At 39.9% G+C, this 25,007-nt stretch overlaps 3 protein-coding genes across 8 annotated transcripts; 1 reads left to right on the top strand and 2 right to left on the bottom strand.

The window, feature by feature from the left end:
- Window positions 1–1,043: 1,043 nt before the first annotated feature.
- taf1a (TATA box binding protein (TBP)-associated factor, RNA polymerase I, A) lies at window positions 1,044–13,635 on the bottom strand. 4 transcript variants are annotated; one of them, XM_056763808.1, is made up of 11 exons: window positions 13,436–13,635; window positions 8,221–8,329; window positions 4,785–4,948; window positions 4,213–4,326; window positions 3,901–4,099; window positions 3,327–3,442; window positions 2,995–3,153; window positions 2,847–2,913; window positions 2,531–2,654; window positions 2,292–2,440; window positions 1,044–1,483 (listed from the first exon to the last, which is right to left on the bottom strand). In XM_056763808.1, the coding sequence occupies exons 3-11, from the start codon at window positions 4,881–4,883 to the stop codon at window positions 1,404–1,406; spliced, it is 1,107 nt and encodes a 368-aa protein (XP_056619786.1). In that variant the 5' UTR covers window positions 4,884–4,948; window positions 8,221–8,329; window positions 13,436–13,635; the 3' UTR covers window positions 1,044–1,403. The 4 variants fall into 4 exon arrangements, with proteins under 4 accessions (XP_056619786.1, XP_056619787.1, XP_056619785.1 ...); XM_056763809.1 differs by having other exon boundaries at window positions 8,221–8,325; XM_056763807.1 differs by lacking the exons at window positions 8,221–8,329; window positions 13,436–13,635 and adding an exon at window positions 6,919–7,052.
- On the top strand, window positions 7,050–20,920 carry mia3 (MIA SH3 domain ER export factor 3). Of its 3 annotated transcripts, none has more exons than XM_056763804.1 (28): window positions 7,050–7,275; window positions 8,270–8,403; window positions 8,967–9,053; window positions 9,136–11,647; window positions 11,760–12,080; window positions 12,165–12,301; window positions 14,079–14,210; window positions 14,321–14,342; window positions 14,435–14,523; window positions 14,605–14,682; window positions 14,770–14,880; window positions 14,962–15,033; window positions 15,165–15,269; window positions 15,347–15,469; window positions 15,572–15,671; window positions 15,767–15,822; window positions 15,907–15,997; window positions 16,155–16,293; window positions 16,409–16,571; window positions 16,654–16,689; window positions 17,254–17,321; window positions 17,411–17,508; window positions 17,839–17,952; window positions 18,213–18,281; window positions 18,458–18,507; window positions 18,598–18,651; window positions 19,125–19,404; window positions 19,496–20,920. In XM_056763804.1, the coding sequence occupies exons 1-28, from the start codon at window positions 7,050–7,052 to the stop codon at window positions 19,798–19,800; spliced, it is 5,772 nt and encodes a 1,923-aa protein (XP_056619782.1). In that variant the 3' UTR covers window positions 19,801–20,920. The 3 variants fall into 3 exon arrangements, with proteins under 3 accessions (XP_056619782.1, XP_056619781.1, XP_056619783.1); XM_056763803.1 differs by having other exon boundaries at window positions 18,595–18,651; XM_056763805.1 differs by lacking the exon at window positions 18,598–18,651.
- Window positions 20,921–21,033: 113 nt separating this feature from the next.
- On the bottom strand, window positions 21,034–24,170 carry aida (axin interactor, dorsalization associated). Its single transcript, XM_056763810.1, has 10 exons — window positions 23,881–24,170; window positions 23,338–23,404; window positions 23,153–23,206; window positions 23,006–23,060; window positions 22,859–22,922; window positions 22,682–22,785; window positions 22,325–22,447; window positions 22,124–22,246; window positions 21,910–22,027; window positions 21,034–21,827 (listed from the first exon to the last, which is right to left on the bottom strand). Exons 1-10 carry the CDS (start codon window positions 23,985–23,987, stop codon window positions 21,731–21,733), a joined length of 912 nt encoding a protein of 303 aa, XP_056619788.1. The 5' UTR covers window positions 23,988–24,170; the 3' UTR covers window positions 21,034–21,730.
- Window positions 24,171–25,007: the final 837 nt, after the last annotated feature.

The following is a 25,007-nucleotide window of genomic DNA, read 5'->3' as shown; positions in this document are numbered from 1 at the left end:
ATCCATCTGTCTAATGACTCTAAATCTATTCCAACGGCCTTAGGGAGAAATTTTTAAATTTTGAAACTGTTTTGCAATGGAAATCACTTAGTAAAAGCAATTTTCTCAAATGTCACTGGGCCCATTTGGTACAAGTATAAATATTACATATTCATAAACATATATAAAAGTAAATCTACACAACTTCTATATCATTGGAAAGCTCCTAGAATGTCCTTCTTATATATAATGATGAAATTTATAATTTTATAATTTGTATGCAGTAAACCATTGGAGCCTATATGACACCTAGTGGCAGCTGTTGGTGTAACGATTCAAATGATCCCAGAAACCACATTTTTTTACATCAGCTTGAAATTTGAAACAAAACTTGTTTAGAAGTATGCCTTTCATTTTCTGGTGTTTTATTATGAGATTTTTTTTTTGATTTCTTTATGTTTAATGATTATTTTATTATTATTATTATCAATGTACAATTAAACTGCTATTACTATTTTTATAGTTCATTTTTCAACAGACACATTCACAATAAAGTATAGAATCTCTTCTATAGAAAAAGACCAAGAGTCGGTCTCTAAACAAAAGCATTTTAGAGTTACACTAATTTAAAAGTTCATCACTTTTTAGCCCCATCCTCGAAAATGGGGATGATGGTCAAGGGGTTAAAACATATTTATATAATTTTGCAGAAAACAAAGTGAAAAGCGTGCCGGTATCTCCTTTGTCTGACGTCAGATCCCAGGCTTCTGATTGGCAAACACAGCTTTACAGCTAGGTTTATATCGCCACCTGTTGATTTGGCATCCATTTGAAAGTGCGTTTTCGTGTGGATGCAGGTTTTTTTTTTAAACGAGGCAGGAAAAATATTTGTTTTATAGGAAAACAAACCTTTATAAAAATACCCGTGTACGTCTGAACTAGGCCTTATACACATGTCAAGTTTCACTGCTTTCACTGAAACAAACTGCTCTTGTTGTAGATAACCAGTTTTTATCATACAGATCTACAGATGATGTCATTAAAGCAATAACAAGACAAACCAATTACTTCAACGTTCTCAACTTGACGTTTATTTTCCAAAGCATCCTTTCAGTCCAAAACATACTTATAAAGTTAAATGTATCTAAGAAAAGCATTCCTTGATATCATTGTTCTTGTTTTAGAATCCACCGTAAATTTGAGCAGGGTATTGTCAGACAAACATGTTTGTTTGAAAGAATCTTTTGTGAAATACAGCAGGCTTTATAAATGCAGCATCTGCGCCCTCTCTTGGACATATTTAAAGCCTTCTTTAAACTTTTTGTGAACAATCCACATAAAAGATCTGGAAATCTTATAATCTTCATGTTTATTATGAAGAGGTGCTCCCCAGCGGAGATTCTTTCCCAAATGCTTAAATTAATTTATGATTCGGACCCGTTGACATAGTCTTCACTGTGGTCTCTCTGACCTGAGGGAGATTTTCTAAAATCCTCTGTGTGTACTGAAAAAAAAAAATAATTACAGGAGAGTCAGTGATGTCACTTGAGAACACACAAGTTATAGGAAATGACAAACAAAAACAAAGGCAAAATGTGTAAAAACATGCTCTCGATTCTAAACAACACATCTGTGTTCACGATTAAAATAGTATCATGATATTTTGAATGAAATGTGCAAATTATTTTTCAAAACATTAAAAAAATTTGAATAATGTTTTTTGTGTTATAAACTGATAAATTGTCTGTCACAGAAAAAATTAAACAGACAATTTAGATAAAACACTTTTAACTTTTAAATAAAATTTTAAAAGCTAAGTCCTAAGTGAGAACAGTAAAAATTATATTGCAATATATTGTAACACCCCAAATTGAAACAGATAAATGACCGGGTAGTGTTGCCAGGTCCTGTTATGTTTAAAGCACTTGATCATTCGGGAACATTTTAAACGGTTGTTGGGGTTAATTTTTCTTGCGAGTTAAAAGTGGAATAATGTTCTACATCAGATGTTGATTATTGGGCTTTGCGAGGTCATTCGAGCTGGTTTTCGGATCGTTTTGAATCGCCATTGAACTGGATTTGTTACAAAAATCAGGCAACCCTAGCTGTGAACAGTTCTGCTGAAAAACATTCTTTGAATGTTATTGCAACGTTTAGGGGACATGTAAACTGCACTATTATAATCTGCCATCAGATTGAATTGATTCGGATTGGCGAAAATGGGTGAATGTAAACAACCCCTGAGACAGATTTATCATCAGGTGTAAACAGGACCAGACGTGTGATGTGATATTGGTGTGTACGGTACTTACAGTCTTCACCCAGAAGCTTTAAAACTCTCTCCTTGATTCTCCAAAGTCTGACGTCCTTCTGTGACTCCATCCTGATGATGTAAGGTCTGAAGTGAAAGGCCATCCACAATGATCTTCTGACAGCCCATTCCTCTTTCACCATATTATGTCTGCGTCGTAAACAAAATCACCAGAAGAATCGCTTTAGAGGTTTAGTTTAGTTTCCAATAACACATGCTGCAGACGATACCAACACATACTCGTTCTTGGGTCGCTGCAGGATTTTCAGAAGACATTTCCATGCATCCCTGTCACATTTCCAGCTGGAATACTCAAGAAGGTCCATACAAACGAGGAGAGCTTCTTTCATAGCAGTCTCTTGATCTGGAGAAGTAGAAGAAAACTCTCACATCTGCTCTCACGTTACACATTTCAGTACAGTGCTGTTGTTATTAGATGATTGACTGAATCGCTAATAAATCAGAACTTTTGTATCTTAAAAGACAGAAAATCATATGTGAGCATACAACAACAACACACAGTTTGAAATAAAGAAGTGGATTTCTCTTCACGTACGTTCTTTCAGTAGAAGAGAGCAGAAGTCTAACATCAGCTTGTGACTCGGGACAACAGAATGCAGAATCTGAAACACACACAGATGATGTTCTATTCATCTCCAACATTCAATACTTCCGTTGATAAGTCGTTCGTAATGATCTCACACCCTTAATGATGAGATGAGTGCAGATGGTGGAGCGTTGTGTCTCTTGAGGAACTGATACAGATAGACGTGAGCGTTTGGGTTCGATGGGAATTCTTTGTTGTACGCGTAATTCTGCAGAACCTTCAGCGCCTCATCTATACTGTTGTTATGCTCCAGCATCTGCAGGAGACACGACACACAGGAGAGCATGTTAATTGAGCAGTATTTCTCTTTTTTTTTTTCGCATCGAAGTGCGCTGGTCACTGTAGAGAGAAGTCAGGAGGAAAAAGAGCTATGAAAGAATTCAAACAAAGAAACATCTTTAAGGAACTCAAAGTAAGGTGACGTCTCACAGTGATGTAACTCAACACAAAGGGGTCCCAGATTCCCGGTTGCTTTATAATCTCACTGAGAGTCACTGAAGCTTGTCTGAAGTACATGGAGATCTCATTCAAACTGTGGACGTCATCTGAAATAACACAAAAGTTGAATGGTTAGATTTCTTCCTATACAGAATTTGAAGCCGTGTTGAATGTTGCGCCATCTTGGGAGGATGGCTGCTAGTGTGTAGTAATGGTACATATCATAACAATAATATCAGTGGAGTATGATCCTCCCAAGATGGCGCCGCTGCAACATGCAACACAGGGCGTGACGGGTCAGCTTCACATTCTCTATTTGAAATAAAACACAGTTGTGTTCTAGTAACTATTTTCAACTAAACCAAAGCAATTTAGAAACGTTCCTTAAAGTAATAATGAAACTCCAGACACACGCTTGGTTACACAACCATAATAAACACTGTCGGGCAGTTTTGTTAGTTGATAGGTGAGATTGCAATGTTAGTGGGACACAGCAGCACGACCACCACAGAATCAAATGGAATTACATGCAGTACAGGACAGTGTGAGGGTTAAAATCTCTGACCTGTTTCTGATGTGGTGGATATCTTTTTGCTCCAGATGAAGTAATCCAGAAAGCCACAGTAAGCATGGATGAGTTTCATCTCCAGAGACTGAGCGTCCGTCCGTTTGCCGTACCTCCAGTGACTTGCGCTGGACAGCTGTCGCTTGGCTTCATCCGACTCTCCGTTCAGCAGGAGATGAAACGCTTGTTCCAAACAGATCTATAATATACAGTTGAGAGCACTGTTATTGCAGAGCTAGGATTGAGTTAGATCAAGCTGTAAAGATCTAGTAGACATCCTGACTTCTGTTCACGAACCAGTTCAATTCTTACCTTAGCATAGTTTGAGACCCCTGTATTTTTCATAATTTCATACACAGCATTAAAATCATCAATGCTGGCATTAGTGAGATGATGTAGAATCTCTGCGCCGAGTCTCCAAGTGACCTGGAGGACAAAAACATGCAGAGAAATTCAATCTTCATGTTGAGCATTGAATCCCACATTTTTGGAACTCACCATCAAGTCATTTTAAACGGGTACATGTTTCTTACTTCTGCAGAACACAAAAGAAAATATTTTTAGGAATGTTGATAATTAAACAACATCGATCCCTATTGACTTCCCTCGTGTAAACACAAAACCGTTGAGACATTTCTCAAAAGATCATCTTTTGTGTTCATATACAGATTTTCAACCACATGAGGCGGAATCTATGAAGAAAATACTTCAAGGAATAGTTCACCCTAAAAGATTATTATACATTATACCATAGGCCTAGACTTTAGGTGAGAGTCGCTATTCATGGATTCTTCTTTGAATAAGATATATTTTTTATTTAACCTATATCATTATCATCAACTTTTAACACATATTAACATTTAGAGAATCAAATGAATGAATACATCACGAGTGAGAAGTGCACGGGTGACAGTGGTGTCCTCCAGAGTTTGAATGTAAGATGTGAAATATTCTGCAGCCTTCTGCCAGTTGTGATGCAGCATGGCATCTCTGATGATCTTCAGACACTTTCTGCTGGATCTATGAAAGCCGGTTTCTTTAGACTGACCTGAAGAATAAACATATGATTGAATGAGTTTCACAGAGGACCCCAGAAACTGAGCAAACACTACCACTCAAGGGTCCCTTAATGTCACTACAACGTTTCTTTCATGATTCTAGAAAACCTTCTGATCTAAAGATGCTACATAGATTTACATTATAGTTTTATAGACAAAAACATAATTGTGCAAAGTTGCCAACACATTACATATATATTTTACATATATTTTAATACTCTTTAAAAAGCAGGGTGAGACCTGAAGAAGCTGTTTGATTAAATGATACACAAAGACGGACTGCCCTAAAGTGCATAAAACTTTTCATTTGTTTATGTATTTATTTTGTTTCATCAGTTTTCATAAGTTTACTGTTATCCTAAAATGTGCAAATTATAATAATGAATGAATGAATAAGTGTGAATGGTAGTGTGTTCTCATCAGATCACGTCGCATTACCGTAGTATTTGTTTGGTGCTTCAATGTGAAGTGGGTTTTTAATAATCTCCTCGTTTGTCGTTTCATTCCCTGGAGAGTCGAAATGAGCAGCTGAAATGTTCAGCTCAGCCTCTATATCATCCATATCGAGTACGTTTCTTCAGCAAAAGTAAATATGTTAAAATCCTATAAATGGAACCGGTATACTGTTTTATCACTCATATAAATTATACAATTTTAGCTTGACACGCCATTAACATGTGGACGTAAACAGACATTTTCTTCTTCGAGTGTTATTGCAGCATTACATACTGTAGCACAGCGACTCCTATCGGCACCTTGCTGCGATACAGCTATGACTCCAAATTATTCTATAGGCAGTAAAATTTGTTGAGTATCTACATTTTTTGGTCTAGTTTTTTTGTGGATGTGTCTAATCATTATTTTGTGGTGTCATTTATGTTGTTCCCGGTGCATTGTGTTGTCTGTATTGTTCACTAACTTGCATTGTACAGTTGAGCAATAAAATAAATACAAAGTCATCGCACAGCGGCACCTGTCGGACTGGAGAAGAACAACAAGGCACCCGTTTTCCATTTAATGAACTACAATGTACTACACGCCTTTAAGGTATGTTGTAGATTTGAAAAGAATAGAAGGCCTTTATTTTCATATTTTTATCATGAACAATAAAATAAGAAATTGCTTCCAACAGTATTACACCCGACCCCCAAAAAAACAGACAAACATGTGCTGGGGTTGACAAAGAAAAAGTAAGGAAAAGTGGTGGTGATGGTGATGGTCTCAGTAGTTAAAAAAATAGGCTACTCCAATACAGAACATTTGTATATAATGTCATCGATTTATAGGCCTACACAGAACGCACATGAATCGTTTTCCCGGTTAAAGAAGTGATGGATGAAAGTCATTGGTCTTAGGAAGGATCAGGAGGGATAAATATTGCTTACTTCTCTTATTTGCCTGGACTCTTCTTCGCTGAAATCTTGAAGAACCTATGAAGAATTTGGTTCCAAAATGAGGTACCTAATTTAAGAAATTTCCTGAAGCAGTGGTAAGAGCATAGCGTTAACATCGCAAGGTTGTGGGTTCGATTCCAGGGGATTGCAAATACCTATGTAAAATGTATAGGATAAAGCAATGTAAGTCGCTTTGGATAAAAGTGTCTGCCAAATGCCTAAATGTAAATGTAAGTGTAAGACATGATAACTAAACAAATACAGCTAACACAATAAAACACAACGCAAATGAAAACATAATAACAAACATGTTTTATCTCATTTTGGAACCAAACTCTTCATGTTTTCTTCTCAGTTTACCAGAGTCACAATGTTTTGAAATCACATTTCTGTTTCACTGTTCGCTATTAAAATGTACATCTTCAATGCAAAGGTGTCATTTCATTATAAACTCTCTAATCGGCCACTGAATATTAAATGTATCACACAAATATCTGTACTGTGGAAAGGTTAGGTATTGAAATATTGCTGTACTGAAAGTGTTGTGTATGGCACAGTTTGTTTACATTTTGTTGTGGACGTAATGTTGTGAGCGTTGTTGTTTACTGGTGTTGTGTGTGTTGAGATGATGTTGTGCTGTACAGTACGTTGAGATGCCATTGTATTGGTGTATCTGTCTCTTTAAGTGTTCTGTAACATGACTCCAGTGGTTTTCTCCTCCTCGTTGAAGCGGCTCAGAATCCGATCTGCTGACGTGTCGGCTGCACGCACCGCGGGACTGCAGCCCTCGAGTCAGTCAAACATGGCCACACTGAATCCGTGTTTTTATGTTTTACCGCTTCTGGTCCACGCGTGTTTCGGTGAATGGGGCGGAGAGCGTCGTTTCTCAGACCTGAAGCGCTGCGCGGATGAAGAATGCAGCAGTGAGTATCACAACGACACTTTGTATCCGGATGGGGGTCTTTAAACTTCATAGGCGTTGACGTCATAAAGGCCGTTATAGCGGGATACTGTAACTTTGTAACATCCTGCAACGATAAAAGAGTGTGAGGAAAACGCGTTCATGCACAGATGTGGAACGAGAAGGGTCGTGTCCATGAAGCTCGTGCCTGTTGATGTTAAGCCCTCTCGGCTTAGCCGGCGAAGCTAACACCACAAACACCCTATAAGTAAATATTGTAGAGTCAACAGTCTATAAAGGGCGGTGCATTAATAAATAATCTTCATAACTCGTGATCACGTGTTGGATTACTGTATAGTAAATGTAAGGTCTGCTTTTGGCTTGTTTTGATGTCGCCAGATGGGATCTGAGCACCAGAGGCTTTGGTTGGTTGACAAGGTCGTTCTTTACAAACAACCTGCTGCTGATTTGGGTTCAGAGACTTCGAGATGCAGGCGATGAGGCATTGCTATGTGATGATAAGAATGACATGTCTTTAAGAGTTAATATGTAGCCTAGAAGAATAATGATGCAACGCTATTTCATCACACCAACTTAAAGTTGTCTCCGTATTAAAAACACAAATACATTCAACAGACACACAATTCACCCCCAAAATAATTTCCATTTCCATTGTATGATGTTGAGATTGCATTGTGAAAACTGTGCTGGGAATTTACACTTCAAACAGCTCATTCAGAAACATTATGGTAATGAAAATGGGGAAGGAGAGAGCCTTTCTAATGAGAGAGGTTTCTTTTTCTTTATAAAATGCAAATTCAACAATAACTGTGTACTGTATACACATTGTATCATATAGGTTGAAATCCACATTTATAGGAGAGAATCGAGAGGCTGATGTTATGTATTCCTAATGCACAATGTTTTTTGACTGTGAATAAATAATGAAGCAGATTATGAAACTTACCTTTTATGTGATATAAGAAGTGTTCATCGTGCTGTCTGTGTGTCTTTAGTGCTTCTCGGCAGAGGGAAGGCCGCCAAGGATTTCACAGGGCCGGACTGTCGTTTTCTGTCTTTCAAGAAAGGGGAGACAATATATATGTATTATAAACTCTCAGGACAGAGGTCGGATATGTGGGCCGGCAGTGTGAGTACACAGTTAATGATCAATCTTTTGTTATTGGTGTGGTTGATGATCGATCTGCAGTGAGACTAGCGTCGTATTATATTGGCAATGCAAATAGTGATGATAGCCAGAATACCCTTATTGATTGATTTAGTTGGGCGGAAGATGTTTGTCTTAAAAGATGATATCATAAGATATTGACTACATTACAAAACAGATTAGTCTTATTGATATATTTAACAGTGCATGTTAAACAATGTGTTAAAATGTTATGTTAGTAAATCCAAAATATGAATCGGATTATAAATGAATATTTTTGTATTCACACATAATGTGATGTTTCACAGGTTTTAGATTTACAGTCTTATGTTGAGTGACCTCATTACTTGCCAAAATACTTGCTTTGTGCTTGGTCTGCAATCTGAAACCAAAATCTCGGTCTGGACATCTTAAAACATCTATCCAACTTATCTTTCTAGCAAGCTCTTTTTTTGTAGAGTTAGCACTAAATGAATGTTTAATAATATGTTGCAATGCAGAAAGTGGCAAATGACGTATATTTTTCTCTTTCTGTGTTTGCATAGGTTGGAAACCACTTTGGTTATTTTCCAAAAGACTATCTTACTGTTAATCATATATACACTGAAAAAGAGTTTGAGGTGCCGTCAGAGGTGAGTCGGTATTGTCCATTTGAATGACGTCTGATCATTTTTGTTGCCATGTTTAAAAAGTAATCGTTTCTTTTTCCTCCAGGAAACAGATTTTGTTTGCTTTGATACTGGCCTGGATAAGTTTGACAGCTATGATATAGATGTGCTGTTAGGAAACTCATTGTTAATAGAAAATGAGAATTTGACAGAAGACTCCAAAGAACCGTCTCATGAAGCTGAATTATCACAGCTCCCGTCTGAGACAGAGACAGAAAGTTCAGGATCACCGGTACATCTTAAAACAGAACCTTTAGATTCAGAATCACATTTAGGAACAGATTCACTTTCAGAAACAAAGTCATTAGATTCTGAATTACCTAAAGAATCAGAGTCTTTAGATTTAGAATCACGTTTAGAAACAAAGTCATTAGATTCTGAATTACCTAAAGAATCAGAGTCTTTAGATTTAGAATCACGTTCAGAAACTATGTCGATAGATTCCGAATTACCCTTAGAATCAGATTCTTCAGAGTCAGAATCACTTTCAGAAATAACATTGTTCGATTCAGAATTACCTAAAGAATCAGAGTTTTTAGATTTAGAATCACTTTCAGAAACTATGTCGTTAGACTCAGAATTACCCATAGAAACAGATTCTTCAGATTCAGAATCACGTTCAGAAACAACGTTGTTAGATTCAGAAATACCTAAAGAATCGGAGTCTATAGATTCAGAATCACATTTAGAAACAGAGTCAGAATCACTTTCAGAAACAAAGTCATTAGATTCAAAATCACTTTCAGAAACAAAGTCATTAGATTCAGAATTGTCTAAAGAATCAGATTCTTTAGATTCAGAATCACTTTCAGAAAAAGAGACTGTAGAACCTCTAGAATCTCCCGAAAGAGATGCAGATGGATTAATTTCTATAGATGAGGAACCTTACAGCTTTAGGCCAAAGATAGAAGATATTTCATCAGAAACCACACTGGAATCTGAAGATGAACCAGAAAAGCAAGATCCAGAAATGAATGCTGCTCAGCTTCCAGAGATCCCATACAAGCAAGCTAAAATTTCACCAAGCAAAGATGTAGACGTAAAGATGAATCCATCAGATTCTGATGTCTACGATATTGATCATTCAGAGCAGAACCACCAAAGCCACTCTGAGAGACGGACTGATTCAGAGGATGTCACCGAGTCTCCTGTGGAACCTCAAGCATCAGATTCAGAGATAGAGATTAAAGAACCTACCAAAACAGAGGAGGAAAAACCACTACTGACAGCAGAGAAAACACTGGAGATGGTCGAGGAGATTGCTGAGAACGTTTGGTCAACATTTAAAGAAGCAGAGGTCAAAGATGAAACGCAACGATCCCCTGAAGAAATCACCAAAGATGAAGACATGGAGACGGTGCAAGAGGAATCACATGTCAAAGATCTCGGTGGCCCTGAGAACATGTGGACAGAGAGCGAAAAACAAGCAGATGCTGATGATGAAGATCAAATCCCCACGTTTTCTCAGCAGCCAGACACTACTGGAGACCCCAATAACACTGAGACCAAGAGTCACGACATCCCACTCGAAGCACCTGTAGAAAGCCACACCGAGAACATGTTCCCATCAGTACTTACAGATGACGTTGCTGACAAAGAAGATCCACAGACGCTAGACACAAACCAGACTGAAACAACAAATGAAAACACTGAAGATCTTCAGATGGTCAACATGAACACAAACGAGAATGCAAACAAAAATACTAAAGACGACGATCCTCAGAACGCTGCTCCAAACCAGAAGAAAATAGCAGATGACAAGATCGAAGAAGCTGATCCGGAGAAGTTCATCATAAACCAGAGGTCCGAGGCGTTGTACAGCTCAGAAACGGAGGCTCTGTTAGATGAATCAGATGATCAGGTTCGTAAAGTTAAACACAATATAGTAGATCTGCTCAAAAGCACACTAGAATCAGAGCAGCGCCGGGCTGAAGATGAAAAGGACGATGCTGAAGAGCTGTTAGAGGACGAGAATGCTCTCTTCGCCTCTTCCAAATCTCAATTTACAGAGGACACACGTGAACCTGAAATCCATTCCGATTCATCGGATGACGTCACAGAAGCAGATGAGGTAAAGCACACAAACGCCACTCAAGATGAAGACGCCTCACAACACAAACATGAGAGCGAGGAGCCTGTATACAGTGACGGTGTGTTAAGACTCACGATCCTGAGAGATCACCTGAAAGATGAAGACATGGAGCGCATTCAGAAGCATCTCGGCCTGAAGAACCTCTTCAAGCTAGAAGCCATGTTTTCTGATCTGGACCAGGAGATGTTGTCTGTCAGAACGTCACAGACGGGCACGGAGGATGCGGAGAACACTCTGGACCAGATCATGGAGGCCTCAGAGAACGCGATTCTTGACGAGACGGAGGAAATACTGAACGAAAAAGAGAGAAGTGCGGCGGAACACGGAAAGCAGAAGGAGCCGGAAATGTACGATTTGGAGGCTACCATTCTCGACTCCTTTCAGGAGATTGTCTTTTCTTTACGACAGAAGCATTCGGCAGCCAAGGACAGCGCTCCTCTCCTCGAGGAAGAACAGACTGGAACAGGTGAGAAGCGTTTCCTTCAGTCTTAAAATCTGCATTTTTATGTTCAAATCGTAATGAAACAAGAACACGTTGCTCGTTGTAGAACAGATCTGTGTCATGTTTTGTTTTACAGAGGAACAGCATGATTCTAGTGTGGCGAAGGATGACGTCCATGTTGACGGTGATGCTGAAAAAGTGGAACCACCTGAAATTCCCGACCTCCGAGAGGAGCAGAACGAATCTGAAGTCATAGTCAATTCTGAATTAAATGCAAATGCACAAGATCTGTCTCCGAGTCAAGACATGGGCCTCGAGGAGGACGGAGGACACTTCAACAGAAATAAGGATGCTCAGATGGGGTTTGAGGACACGGAGGAGATCCAGAAGGGGCTTCATGGTATCCTGGAGAACCCGCTGGACATCGGACTTCACTTTGAAATGGATCCATCTTCAGGTTTGTAAATGTTTCAATACTAGAATAAAATCTCGGTTGTTTAGTTGTTCAAAAAAACATTTTGCTTGTATTTTGTGTCAGCAGGTTCACTGGAGACCCCGAGCGTCTCTGACATTCACGACACTGAAACCAACACTGACATCTCCAGCTCAAGCGCTTCAGATGAACGTTGGAGCACGCTGCTTCTCGTCAAAGAATGTCTCGGAGTGTACGCAGAAGTTGTGAGTTAAACACGATGTTTAAAGACATTTCTTGTGCCGTCTTCTAAAGTGCTGATGGTTTTAATGGAATTATTTGGGAACTCCTGTTTACAGCTGCAGTTGTGGTCCCACAAAAACGACTTTCCTATAGCTATCTCCTGATGAGATATAAAATGTTTGCGTCCTCAGACGGCTGCGTTCTATATTTGCAGACTTAATAATGCCAACATCCTTAAAAACAAATATTGATATTAAAACTTTGTGCACCGTGACCATGACATACACATCTGACATGACTTTCATGACTGCATGCATGAAACTGGTTTGACTTCATCACATGATGGTAAAGATCCTGTTTCATGAGGGTTTTTGTGCATTTTGAGTGCTGTTTTTATCACCGGTGTACTTTGTGTGGTTTAGGTTTTCTTGATCCTTTTTATGCTATTATTAGGATGTATTGCATTTACCAAAACAAATCTCCCTCTGTTTATTTTTAGATATTTTTAGGACGTCATTGCGGTTTACGTGTCATAGGTCTTGAATAGGTTGCTATGGTATTTTTGGCTGTTTTGAAGGAGCACTCGTCGGTATATTGTGAATATAATCCAGTTTAACATCCGTACATGCATCAAAAACACAACGTCCTCTTATTACAACCCAAATAGATTCAATAATTATCTATATTTATTGCATAGTTTTCGTAAGCGCTAGATCTCCTACAAAACTCCTATCATAACACCAAACAATCCCAACGTGACCTGATGGACCAATCAGAGACCGCCCGTGGCATCACGTGATCTGTCAGAAAGCGGAATCGCTTCTCCTCAGGAGAGATTCTTGGCTCAGCGCTTTGCAACGTTGACGTGTTGTAAAGCGACCACCGCCGATCTCAGGACGACATTTACCTAAGCGATTTAAAAACAACTAACTGTTTACCAACATTATCGACTTATTTACAAGCCCAAACGTTAATAGATACGAAAGGAAAGCTTGTCAGAGTATTTTAAAGGAGAAAACACCGGCTTTATGAAGTAGCGGCCCGCCATTTAATGCGGGTTCATCGGCTTCAGCCTCGGCGCGTGAGCACTTGTTTACTCTGGTAAACACAGTAAAACGCTTAAAGTGAATGGATTCAGAATCGAGGCTTAACGTTACCTCTCCATCTTCTGACATGACTTGTGTCGTCTTCACGCAGTCCAGACTTCAGGAAGTAAGTGCTTCTCCTACAGAGTCTCGACGAAGGTGTTTTTAAAGAGTGAAATGCATTAGTTTAACTCGTTCAAGAGCTAGTTTAGGTCACGTCATGTGCACTAGTTGTGTAACAGGGCTGGATTTTGACCCGAACTCTTTGTGTTAAGAGTGATTCTCTGATTAGTGCAGTTCAGACCACAGAAGTGACTCGTTTGAATCGTTGAGTCATTTGTTATAGGTGGCCGTGTTTCGTCTGAGGTGAAAGTCCAGAAAAGCCCTTGAGTTGTGAAATAAGGGTCACTACTTGAACAGCTGACTGACATTTGTCAATACAAGAGCTCTGGCATTAAATGAAACCGAGCTTTTCAAAGAGATAGTTAAATCTAAACCCAATTTAGTTCATTCTCATCTGGTTGAAACCTGTGTTTGAGCCTTTGTTCAGTGGAACACAATAGAAGATATTTTGAGAAATGTCTCGGTGGTTTTGAGTTAACACTGTGGAAGTCAATGGAGGACTGATGATTCCAGTTCCATCTGTCAATCAAACTTAATGGGTTGCATACTGGAGGGTTTGTGACACATAACTGTTTTCATTTGTGTCCTTCAGATCATCGCTGATCTTCCAGAGGAATGGAGACCGGGTCCCACTTTCCACGGCGTCCCCTGGGAGCCGGTGCTGGTCACGGCCGCTGTCGGCTTCCTCACGGTCCTGATGTTTTTCTGGAGGACGGTGCTCGCTGTAAGATGCTCACTTTGTTAACATCAGGGGAACATGATGAATGCTCTCATTCTTAAATGTGGATTGAATCAATCTTATCTTTGTCTTCGGTTTCTTTTTTTTGTTTGCAGATCAAAGGCAGGACGTATGCGTGTAAGTCACCTTGACCGTGACGTCTATTTTTGTAGATGTTAATGTTGTGCCTGGTCTCGGATTTGATGTAATTTTGTATGTTTGTTTATCAGTAACCGAAAAGCAGCTTGAAAAGAAGATCCAGCAGCTCCTCAGTGAGAAATCCGAAAGCCTCAATAAGATATCAGAACTGAACGCTGGGGTGAGTTTCATTTGAGGGTTTTCACCGATGTCCTGGGAAGTCTTTTGATCATTTGCGAATGATTCATTTTTCTCCTGACAGATGAAAGAACGCGAGGAACAGTTAAAAAGCACAGAGAAGACCCTCGGTTCAAGCAAGCAAGACATGAAACAGCTGAAGGTAAATAACAGAGTTCATTTGTAATATAACGTCATACAGTGTTTATCCCAAACTAACTTTATCCCTGAACTTATTTTGATGAACTAGATGCATCACAAGAAACTCCAAAGCCAGTGTGAGGAGATGTCCGGGAGTATTTCTCAGCTCAACCAGAAGATTGTTGACACACAAGAGGAAAATTCAAGTCTGAATGAAAAAGTACGTTTTTTTTTTCATAGCTGAACATAAATCTCTCATCAGATTCAGAATTAATCCGTTTTGTTTTTTCTTCAAATAAAGATTATCAAAATGCACCAGCGGATTGAGAAATACCAGATAACTCTGAAGAACTTTGATGATGAGCGTGCGAAGGTAACATCCCTCTCTCTCTGTGTGTGTTTGGGGATGCAAGCAAAACGCAGTCATACGTGAACGTGATTGGTGTGAACTACCATTGCTAACACTGTCAGGTTTGCTGATAAGTTTGCCTGATTTGCTAACAGGTTCACGTCCTCATGGATGAAGCCAAATTCAGAGAGGATGCGCTGAAAGCTCAGGTGAACTGCTTTGAGAAGGAAAACAATGCTTTGAAGGAACGGAAGAAATCTGTAAGTGTTGAGCAGATGTCAGTTCTGATTCGCTCTATTAATGTCTTCATGAATCTCACCGGCTGATGTTCTTCCAGCTACTGCGTGATGCTAAAGACTGGCAGGAGAAACACGCCAAACTCAGCGAGGACATCCGAGTGTATCACAAATCCCAAAAGGAGCTGGAGGACTCGCTGGTGCACAAGGAAAATGAGATTGACGTGAGTAGAAGTTGAAGTGTTTGGTTGTGGATGCTGCTAAAACACACAATACAGTCACCACATGAACATAGTAGTGATGTGTTACATGTGTTACTTGTGCAGGTTTTGTCTGGCTGTATTGCCGAACTCACCCGTCTGGGAGCCTGTGATGTTGTAGATTCACAGAAAGATGATGCCAAAATGTCTCACAGAGAGGAAGCGGGTAAATTTGCTTGAAATCTTGCGAACGTAATGTCAGTAGTGATGTTATAAGAGATGTTCTTCTGTGCTGAAGACCAAACATCTGCTTTCTTTCAGACAAGAAGATGGACACTACGAGACTGCGTATCAAACAGATGATGGACGTCTCAAGGGTGCGTCTGGGTTGTGCGTGCAGACCGATTGTTTAAAAAGGATTTTGCGCTGCTCCTGTTTCTCACGCTGTTCTCGTTTGACAGATTAAAGCCACTCTGAGTGTTGTTGAAGACGAGAGAAACCGCTACATGGAGAATCTTCTCACCGAACAGAAGAGCAGACAAGAGCTTGAGGGTATGACTCATGTCACTTTGAGTCTAAAGGCGGATTTTTACTTCTACGCATAGCCTGACGCTTAAAGAAAGTGTACAACTATGGTGTAGTTCACACGCAGAAGTAAAACATCATCTGTGCCAATCCTCATCCGCTTGTGTTGTGTGTGTCGTTCCAGAGCAATATCAGAAGGTCATGCACGACCAGATGAATCTGAAGAGCGATAAGACTCATTTGGAGAACCAGTTCAAGAACCTGCAGCAGAGGCTGGAGATCACCACTGAGCTGTACCAGCAGAAAGAGAACGCCTTACAGCAGTAAGAAGAAATAAGTCTCACTACATCCGAAAGCGTCCATCCAAGCATCTACAGATCTATAACTGAAGCTGTGAGGATGAGTGTGTGATAAATTCTCCTGCAAACTCCCCTACAGGAAGCTGACTCAGGAGGAGCTGGAGAGACGTGAGAAGGAGACCAAGCTGACGGAGGTGGACAGTAAAGCATTGAGGTCAGATGAGGAGCTGAGAGCCCTCAAACAGAAGATCAGAGACGTTGAGGAAGAGATGCAGCAGAATGAACAAACACTGAGGAATGAGGTGAGGGTGCTCTTTATTTCCCTCACAGAGATGATGTCATTCCACATCACTGACACTTGATTGTTGTGATCTTTTCATTCAGGTTGCCATCCAGGAAAAGAAAGCTCATGAGAACTGGGTGAGTTGTTGACATGTTTCTGTAACTTGTGAATCTCTGTTTAAATGTTCATCTCCGGTTTCAAGGTTTGAAAGGCCATGGTTTTAAAACCGCTTACATTTTCTGTAATAGCGTTACCAAGGTATGAGCTGTTTTTATGTCTCATCAAAGACGGAAAGTCTAGGAATCCATCAGGTTCTGTGCTATTTTTTGTTATGCTTTATTTGTTGTTTGCTCATCTGCATTCTATCTATTTATGTAAGTGTCATTACTAGAAAGTCATGTTAAAAAAAAGACTAGAAAGGGGTGCCATGCATTCAAAAAGTTTGGGAGGCCCTGATTTAATCTGACATATATATATATATATATATAACTTTGAGAACAAAGCTTTAGCTGGAAGAAATCATCTGAAAAGGAGTATCTTACAATATCAACGGATACACTTAGTAGTTGCTGTAAACCAGTCAACAGTTTAATAATGACCTGTAACTAAATCTTTGTTGCTGTGACACACCGGTGCACTCTGACCGCTGCTCTAGTTCTCAGTTAAATCACACTACATCTGTGCTCTTGGCTTTTTATTAGCTGAAAGCGCGCGCCTCAGAACGAGTGCTAGTGGAGGAGAGACGAGAGGCTGTGACCCTCCGGCAAAAGTCAGTTCTCATCGAATCAAATATTGATCCACTTTCTGGCGTTCCATGTGAGAAGTCGTTTTTTTGATGTTCTTGAATTGATTCTTCAGGCTGGTGGAGTGCAGCGATAAAATATCAGACCTGGAACAAACTGTGTTCAGAATCAACTCTGCGCCTCCAGACCGACACATGCCGCCCATGAGGAGAGGTGAGGACATCAACTTAACGCAGCTCACCAACAGAGCGACTGCTATATTATCAGACAGATGTGTGCTGTAGAGTAACTCTGTAGAGGTCTTTACACAGCTTGTCTGGTGATGACCTCTTTTCAACTTAATAAACACATTTTACCCAATATCTCTAATTCTATCCTGAAGAACATTCTGCGAGCCTAGCGACGGTAACCAGGGGTGGATCTTAGCATTGAGTCAGTTTTGTTTAGGTTTCCATCTTCTGTCCTGAAAGCTTATCTAGAAGTTTTCTTATATTTTCACCGGGTCGTCACTTGATTCTCATTGTCCTGGTTTGATCGGAACAGGTGATTCATACGGGCCGTCCCCTGTCAGTGGGGGGGCTCCCTCTCCTCCTCTCATGATAGAGGGTCCCGGCCGCCCCCCCTCCGCTCCTGTAGGCAGACGGAGCGACTCGTTTGGTGAGTTCCTGCCGCGTGATCTTCCTCCGAATCTTACCCGACTCCGACCTGCTCCAGCCGTATTCATCTTCATCCCTCTTTTGTATTGCTCATATCTTATTTTCCTTTATTTGTTCCTTTCCTGAAAGCATCTCCTGTCTTCTGTCCTGACTGCGTTGTCATCTCCCCTCCTCTGAACTCCAGCTGTGTAGACCTCAGACTGTCATTCCATACACAGAAATGATCTGATAACGTTTCTAATCAGTCGTGATCTGTTTCAGGTACCCGCCCCCCCTCAGACCCTCACGGACGCTTTTCAGAGCTCGGACACCCGCTGCCTTCTCGACCAGGTAAACATCAGTACACGTGGCCCCTTTTACAGACAATCAGAGACGTGAAATACTATTCAACTCAATTATTTTCTTATTGTGTTTCTGTGGCATCACTTTGAATGTTAGAAATGCTCAAGACACACAATCATTCAATCTAAACTTTATATTAAATGGCTTGTGTCATTGTGTTTCAGAGATGTTTCCTCCCATGACGTCGTCTCCATGTGCACATGATGGACCAATGGTAAAGACTGTGATATTTTCTTCTGTTTGAGATGTGATGTACATGATTCCAGATCTTAAAAGCGTGGTGGCTGTGTTTGCTCTAAAGCAGACGGCTGCGGTCACTGAGAAGGCCGAGCAGGTCTCATCTGAGCCCGTAGAGAGTGTGAGTACAGTGTTTGGTGCTGGGATGGAGAGGGCTGGTTTTTCACGATGGCGGGATGTCGGTTACACACATATCTGACATGGTTGTGGCTTTAAATCCGCGGTTTTGTGATAGCTAGAAAGAGGATGTTTGTAACACAATGTGGTTGGTCATGATGTGTTTTCACATTCTTATCACCGTGTGGGTCTTGTGCTCTGAAGGTTGTGGTATGTCTAACAAAACTCACGATTGTAAGTAAATCAGATGTTTTTTGAAGCGCATGGCTTGAGCTGGAAACACATTCTGGGCATGAACACAACAGCTTTACGTTAAAGTGTTAAAGGTGTTGAAGGCTACTTTAACGTCTGCTGAGGTCGGTGAGCAGGATGTCAGAGTGAAAGCGGACTAAACTGGATTTACTCTCATGTGTTGTATTTATATATTTATATTTATTCATTTTTATTCATTTTGTTGTTGTGTGTCTTTGGTTTCAGCTCTCGAAGTCTCAGAGTCAGGGATCTTTCTTACCATCTCCCATTCGGGATTCTCCTGTACCGCCAATGAATGCCCCATTTAAGTCTTATGGACCGCCAATGATGGGTGGACCCATTCTGCCCAACGGACCTCCTTCTCATATGATCAGACCGCCCAATGGCCATCCTCCCATGATGCCCCCAGGACTGGGCCCTGAGCCACGCTTCAGACCCCCTCCTATGGATCCTTACAGGCCTCCTCCTCCGATTGGCCCATATGGACCCGTACCACCGCCTTTTGGTGAGACCCCGTCGTTGCACGGTCTAGACAGATCATTTTAATAATAAGTGAATATTTAGGTGATATTTATGTTTGTATAATGCTCCAACAGCAAGAGGCCCACCGCTACGAGACCTCCCGCCCATGGGGCCGCTCCCCCCACTGCCACTAGACCCCCGCGACTTCCATCCTGATTTTTACGGACCTCGTGGGCTTCCTCCACGGCCCTTCCACCCCGGATCTCTGCCACCCCCTGGAGCGATGGCTCCACACCCGTACGGTGGCCGGGGTTTCCCTGGACCTGCTCCGCTGGTGGCTCAGAGCTCCAGAGATGAGGAGAACGTCACAACAGCCAACAGTCCCCCCACAGACGGCCCCTCACAGGACGCTGGAGGTTCGTCCGTGGCAGAGCCGTGAATGAACTTGAACCAACTCCACCGGCCTTGATTTATTTTACTGGGTCCTGATTCTTTTCAATATTTTAGCATCAGCTGCATTTGGAGTGGGTGGGTTAGAACAATAGTTTGATTTTGCCATTTTTGCTGAAGCTTGTTTAAATGACACAATTGCGAGGGAAATGATTAGGTTTTGATTTTATAAGTTTGCAAACCTTTCCTATGGAAATAGTTTGATGAAATAGACATTTGTTCTTTTTTCATTGAAGCAACATAACGAGGTTCAGTTGTAATCTCTACCACTCACTCAGTGATGATGCATTCTGGGAAATGATCGAACCAGTCCGGTGTTATATTTAGGCACGTGAGATAAACCATCACACAGCCTTGAATATGAGACACTGGAAAGAGGTTTGATACTTTTATATCTTTTTCAGCAGTTTTGAACAAATGCTGGCTGTTTTTGTTTACTTTTAGTCGGTTTAGGTCTCCAGGTCATGTATCTATACTCCCGTCTCCCACTCGCCTGCGCTTTTTTTCTTTTAACGTTTGATTTTCTGTCCGTCTGGGCTTATGATTTGTTTTCCTAGCGGAAAGGCACATATGATGTCATATTGACAAAGTATTTGTACATTTCTTTCAACTGCATATATAATAAAACTACTTTCAGAAATAGTCATCAGATTCATGTCAACATTCAGCCAGCACATAAATCAGTGTAATTGTATTAATGGATTTTGGAAGGATTTTGCAAAGCTTTAACCACACGAGCAGAACGGATGTCGTGTTCAACATTTTTTCCTGCCATATATTGTATAATTGAATGCTGTTTATTAAAAATGTTTATTTACATCAAAAATGGCTTTATGAATGAATTTCAATGAGTTCACGAAACGAATTTGACTTATTTTTATGTCAAATATATATGAATGTTAATGATGTTCCCTGGATCTCTTTAAGGCAATGCTCTCCGAAACACACAAGCTCAAATCTACAGACCCTTTTTATCTTATTCTTTGGCCTGTTTTGTTCGACATTAGAGGATGTAATGTGTGTTATGACATCTTAGGGAAGAAGCTGTTTTTATCAAACAGTGATGTGAATTCTATGAATGAGTTAAATAAAGCTGGTTTTTTTCTGTATTGTTTGTGTTTGATGTGTTTGTTGTGCCACCTGTAGCTGCTTTAGCAGTAACTCTGTGAAGTCAGAGTGTTTAATAGCATGAAGACTGTAATATATTTATAAAACCTTTGTTTCAAGCAGCATTGTATTTTATTAGAAATGAGACATGAAAAGCTATATAACAACCCACACAAGACAGAAATCATTTTTTATCGAACAACAAAGTTTTATAGAAACGCAACACTTTGATTTTGAATTGTAGCTTTAGTTTGTGTGATTCAGACAGTCAACATTAACATGAGTTATTAAACAATAGGGGTCAATATATTCTCTTCATTAGTTGTTTACTCTGTAAATACTGATATCTTCACTTTAAAATGTTGGACGTGTCATTTGAACCGGAACAGAATATTTTCTTTGAACTGAAATGAACATTTCTCAAATTCTTAAAGAACAAAACGCTGCGCTTTTTACCAAGTTGACTTGTGAGAGATGAAGTTCCTCCCAGCTGCATCCTTCATGTGAATCAGTTAATGCTCGATGTTTGTGGGTTGTAAGCGTAAACCAGTTTTGTGCTTCAGTCATAACATCTGTCAGATAATAAAAGTGTGTTTCCTTGCCCAAGCGTTATTGTTTATCATCAGAAATCATAATACAGAGCATTCGTACAAAACATAAATGCACCAGAACATCCGTTTCAAACAGTCTCTCTCTTTAGGATCAAATACGTTGGTGATATGCGGATCACCCCAAACCACATCGCTGAAGATCTGAGAGGATAAAACACGTTTGTGGTTCATGTATGTCAGTCCCGTCCTGTCCGTTTTGGTTCAGTCTTTGTGTAAAGTTTGATGAAGATGCAGGAACAGCGGCTTCTTGGTAAGGAGGTTGAGTTTTTTCCTCTTGAAGTCTGTAGGTTTCTTGTACCTACAATTCAATATTGTTACATACACACACATCACTTGTATGTCATCTAGAAGTAATGAACGAATGACGTGTGGTTACTCACAGTTCTATGACAATGGGACCTGGTTTGATTTCATCCATTTCCATAAAAGCGAAACATTTAGTGCTGGTGAATCTCTTCTTGGGTTTGTAGTGCTTGAATTCAAAGAAAATAGCTGCTCCTGCAAAAGAGAGACGTGACGGGTCAAGTCACGGTCCTGGTCTATTTCTTTATTTCTTTCTGGCAGGTCGTGTCAGGTTAGAACAGGTGTGCGTACCTTTGGGAAGTTTTTCGAGATGTTTCTGGATTTCCACGTCCACACTGAAATGAACGTACGTGTCTTCTTTCTGCGTGGCCACCGGCGTATCCTGAACTGGATTCAGATCTATTCCGTTCACATCTGAAGAGCGACACAAGTGTGAACGTGTAAGAATACCTTTTACAGGATTAAACATGACATGACACTGAGGATTTCTACCTTTAACACTGAGGGTGATATAAGGATCAATGCATTGCCCTGCGTCCTTCAGACCGATCTTCTCTATGGTTAGTGTCAGTAATGTCATCCCAGGCTCTGATGGTAACCTCGGCAACAAAGTACCTGTCAAAAATGTTTCGAAAAGCACTCGAAATGGTTCAATGAACAAATAAATGGATGAAGCGGAGTTACATCCGGTTTGGTGAAAACTACTGTACCTTTGCATACATGAAAGGTACTATTGAACATTAAGGTGAAGAAGCAACGGTGGGAAAATGTTTGACATTTGTGAGCGCTACGGCATTAATAGTTACACAAAATGCAGGTGCGATAGATGTGACAGAATTTAATGTGCACCTGGCACTCTGGAGGTGAATGATGGTGTCGAGCCCGCTCCAGTCCCAGCATCCGACTCCTCCTCCACCTCCAGGTTTTCCTCCTCTCCCGGTGCCAGAATCTTCCTAAAGAAACGTGAGATCCAGAATTAACAAACTAACGAATGAAACCTGGACTGAAGAGTAAATGTAGAGTTACCTCAAAGGCACCGGCTGGACATCAAATGGAAAATCTTTGTTGTAAGTCAGAATATTCCTGATGACTGTGAAAAACAAAAGAATGAAACACTGATGAATAAAGACGTCTCTTTCGACTGGTTTTATAATTTCATCGATATTTACATACTGGGTTCCAGCTTTTTCAGGTCTTCTAGCTTGAAGTCATCTTGAGAGGGTGTGTTCTGACCGAAACAGAATAAGTTCATATTAAACAACAATCTTCACTATGATCACCTGCTGACAAGTGACAGATGGAACTGTGTATCTTACTCACCTGCAGCGCTGCGCTTCTCATTTCAAGGCATGTTGCAAATTTTCCCAGGGTTTTCTGGAAAACAAAAACAGATTTCATCCTCAATAAAAACAAACATCTGAATAAGTAATTTATGAATAAGTAATTTTTATTGTAAGTTATTTACTATCACGTTGAGAATTAAAACATTAATTGACAGCTGTCACCTTTTGTTCTTCTGTAAAATCGTGAGAGTTTGTCGACTGCACTTCTTTCTGAAGTTGTCTTGCCAATCTGAAGAAACATCAATGAGTCAATGACAGAATGTTGTTCATCACATCAGTCAATAAAAACAGCTGAACATTATGTTCCAAATCTGCACTGCATAAAGTCAGACAGAAAACCCCAAACTCAGTTTTAAGGCAGAAATACAGTGTTGACCTAAATGGCATTTATTCAGATGCGGACAAACAGTGGAACTCCACCCGGAGCGTTAATGCAAACAGGCTGCAGACACTCCGACACACTTCTTCTCATTAATCTTATCGTGAATGCATCTCGTGCATTTGACGCAACCAGGCATGCACAATGAAGCACAAATCCATCTTTACAGACACATGACACTTTCTAACATTTCAATGGTCACATTTGAAGAACGCGTTACATTCTCTTCGCATTGCATAGAAACGCGTCGGTTTTAATTCTGCACTTTTTATTCAAGAATAAATAACACATGATTTTTTGTTTCATAATAAATGCGAGCAACTTACATTTGATATTCATCGATGGCTTCCACCAGCTGCCCCCACGAATCAAAGTCTGTGGCCTTTTTAAAACTCGCGTGCCATCTCTGCACGGTTTTGGTGACATCAGACATGTTGTTGAGTTAAAGTTTCACGGAAGGTTCTGCGTCTGACATCGCTGGTGAAGTTTATGCTCCAGCCCTGTCGCCGGGGAAGCGCAAACACACGCTGAGCTCCGGATGCACCGGTGGCACCAGCACACACTGACTCAGGCCTGATGCGAGTGCAACCAAACTACCTGCCACAGAACCGGAAACCGCGCCTACTGAGAGAGAAAAAGACATTTCAAATTAAAAGCTTTTGAGAATGTGAGCTTTTGCTTTGTCAGTGGGTTTAAACCTTCACGAAGTTCAACTGTGATATTTATGATACAACTGTGGTAGTAAAAACGGCAGTAAATCCGACAAAAACATTACCATACATATGAAGAGTTTGGTTTTAAAATTAGATAACTCTGTTCTTAATTTTTTTAGGGGTGTCAAAAGAATAATCGCAATTAATCGCATCCAAATAAAAGTTTGTTTTTACATAATATACATATATCTATTTTGTATTTATTAAAACATACACATCCATGCATATATTTAAGAAAAATAAATAAATTATTAAACATTTATATATAATTTCAGTTGTTGGTAAATATAAATAAATGCATGTAAATATTTACTAAATATGTTTACATGTGTTTGTATTTATAAAAACATAATGAATATGCACAGTACATAGACATATATTATGTAAACACAAACTTTTATTCTGGATGCGATTAATCGTGTTTAATCTTTTGACAATTAATATCAATCAACCGCAGTTGGTTTGATTTAAGCCACAATAACTCATAATATTCTGCTTACTAACACAATAAATCACAAGAAAAAGATGACAACGAAATAAAAAACATGATTTCTATCTCATTTTGGAACAAAACTCTTCTAATACTCTAATAAATAATTGTTTTATCCAATTTTATAATTTGCAATTTTGTAATTTTGACAAAACACACATTAAAGCTGTTCCTACTTACGTACACAACGATTATTTCACTAAATCTTCACAATAGTTGTAAAATAGTAAAACACAGAACGTGCATAAAA

Source organism: Triplophysa dalaica, chromosome 13, assembly GCF_015846415.1.
Source record: "Triplophysa dalaica isolate WHDGS20190420 chromosome 13, ASM1584641v1, whole genome shotgun sequence".
NCBI lineage: Eukaryota > Metazoa > Chordata > Actinopteri > Cypriniformes > Nemacheilidae > Triplophysa > Triplophysa dalaica.
Note: the sequence above shows the minus strand (reverse complement) of the source record. Positions and strands in the feature narration are given on the sequence as shown.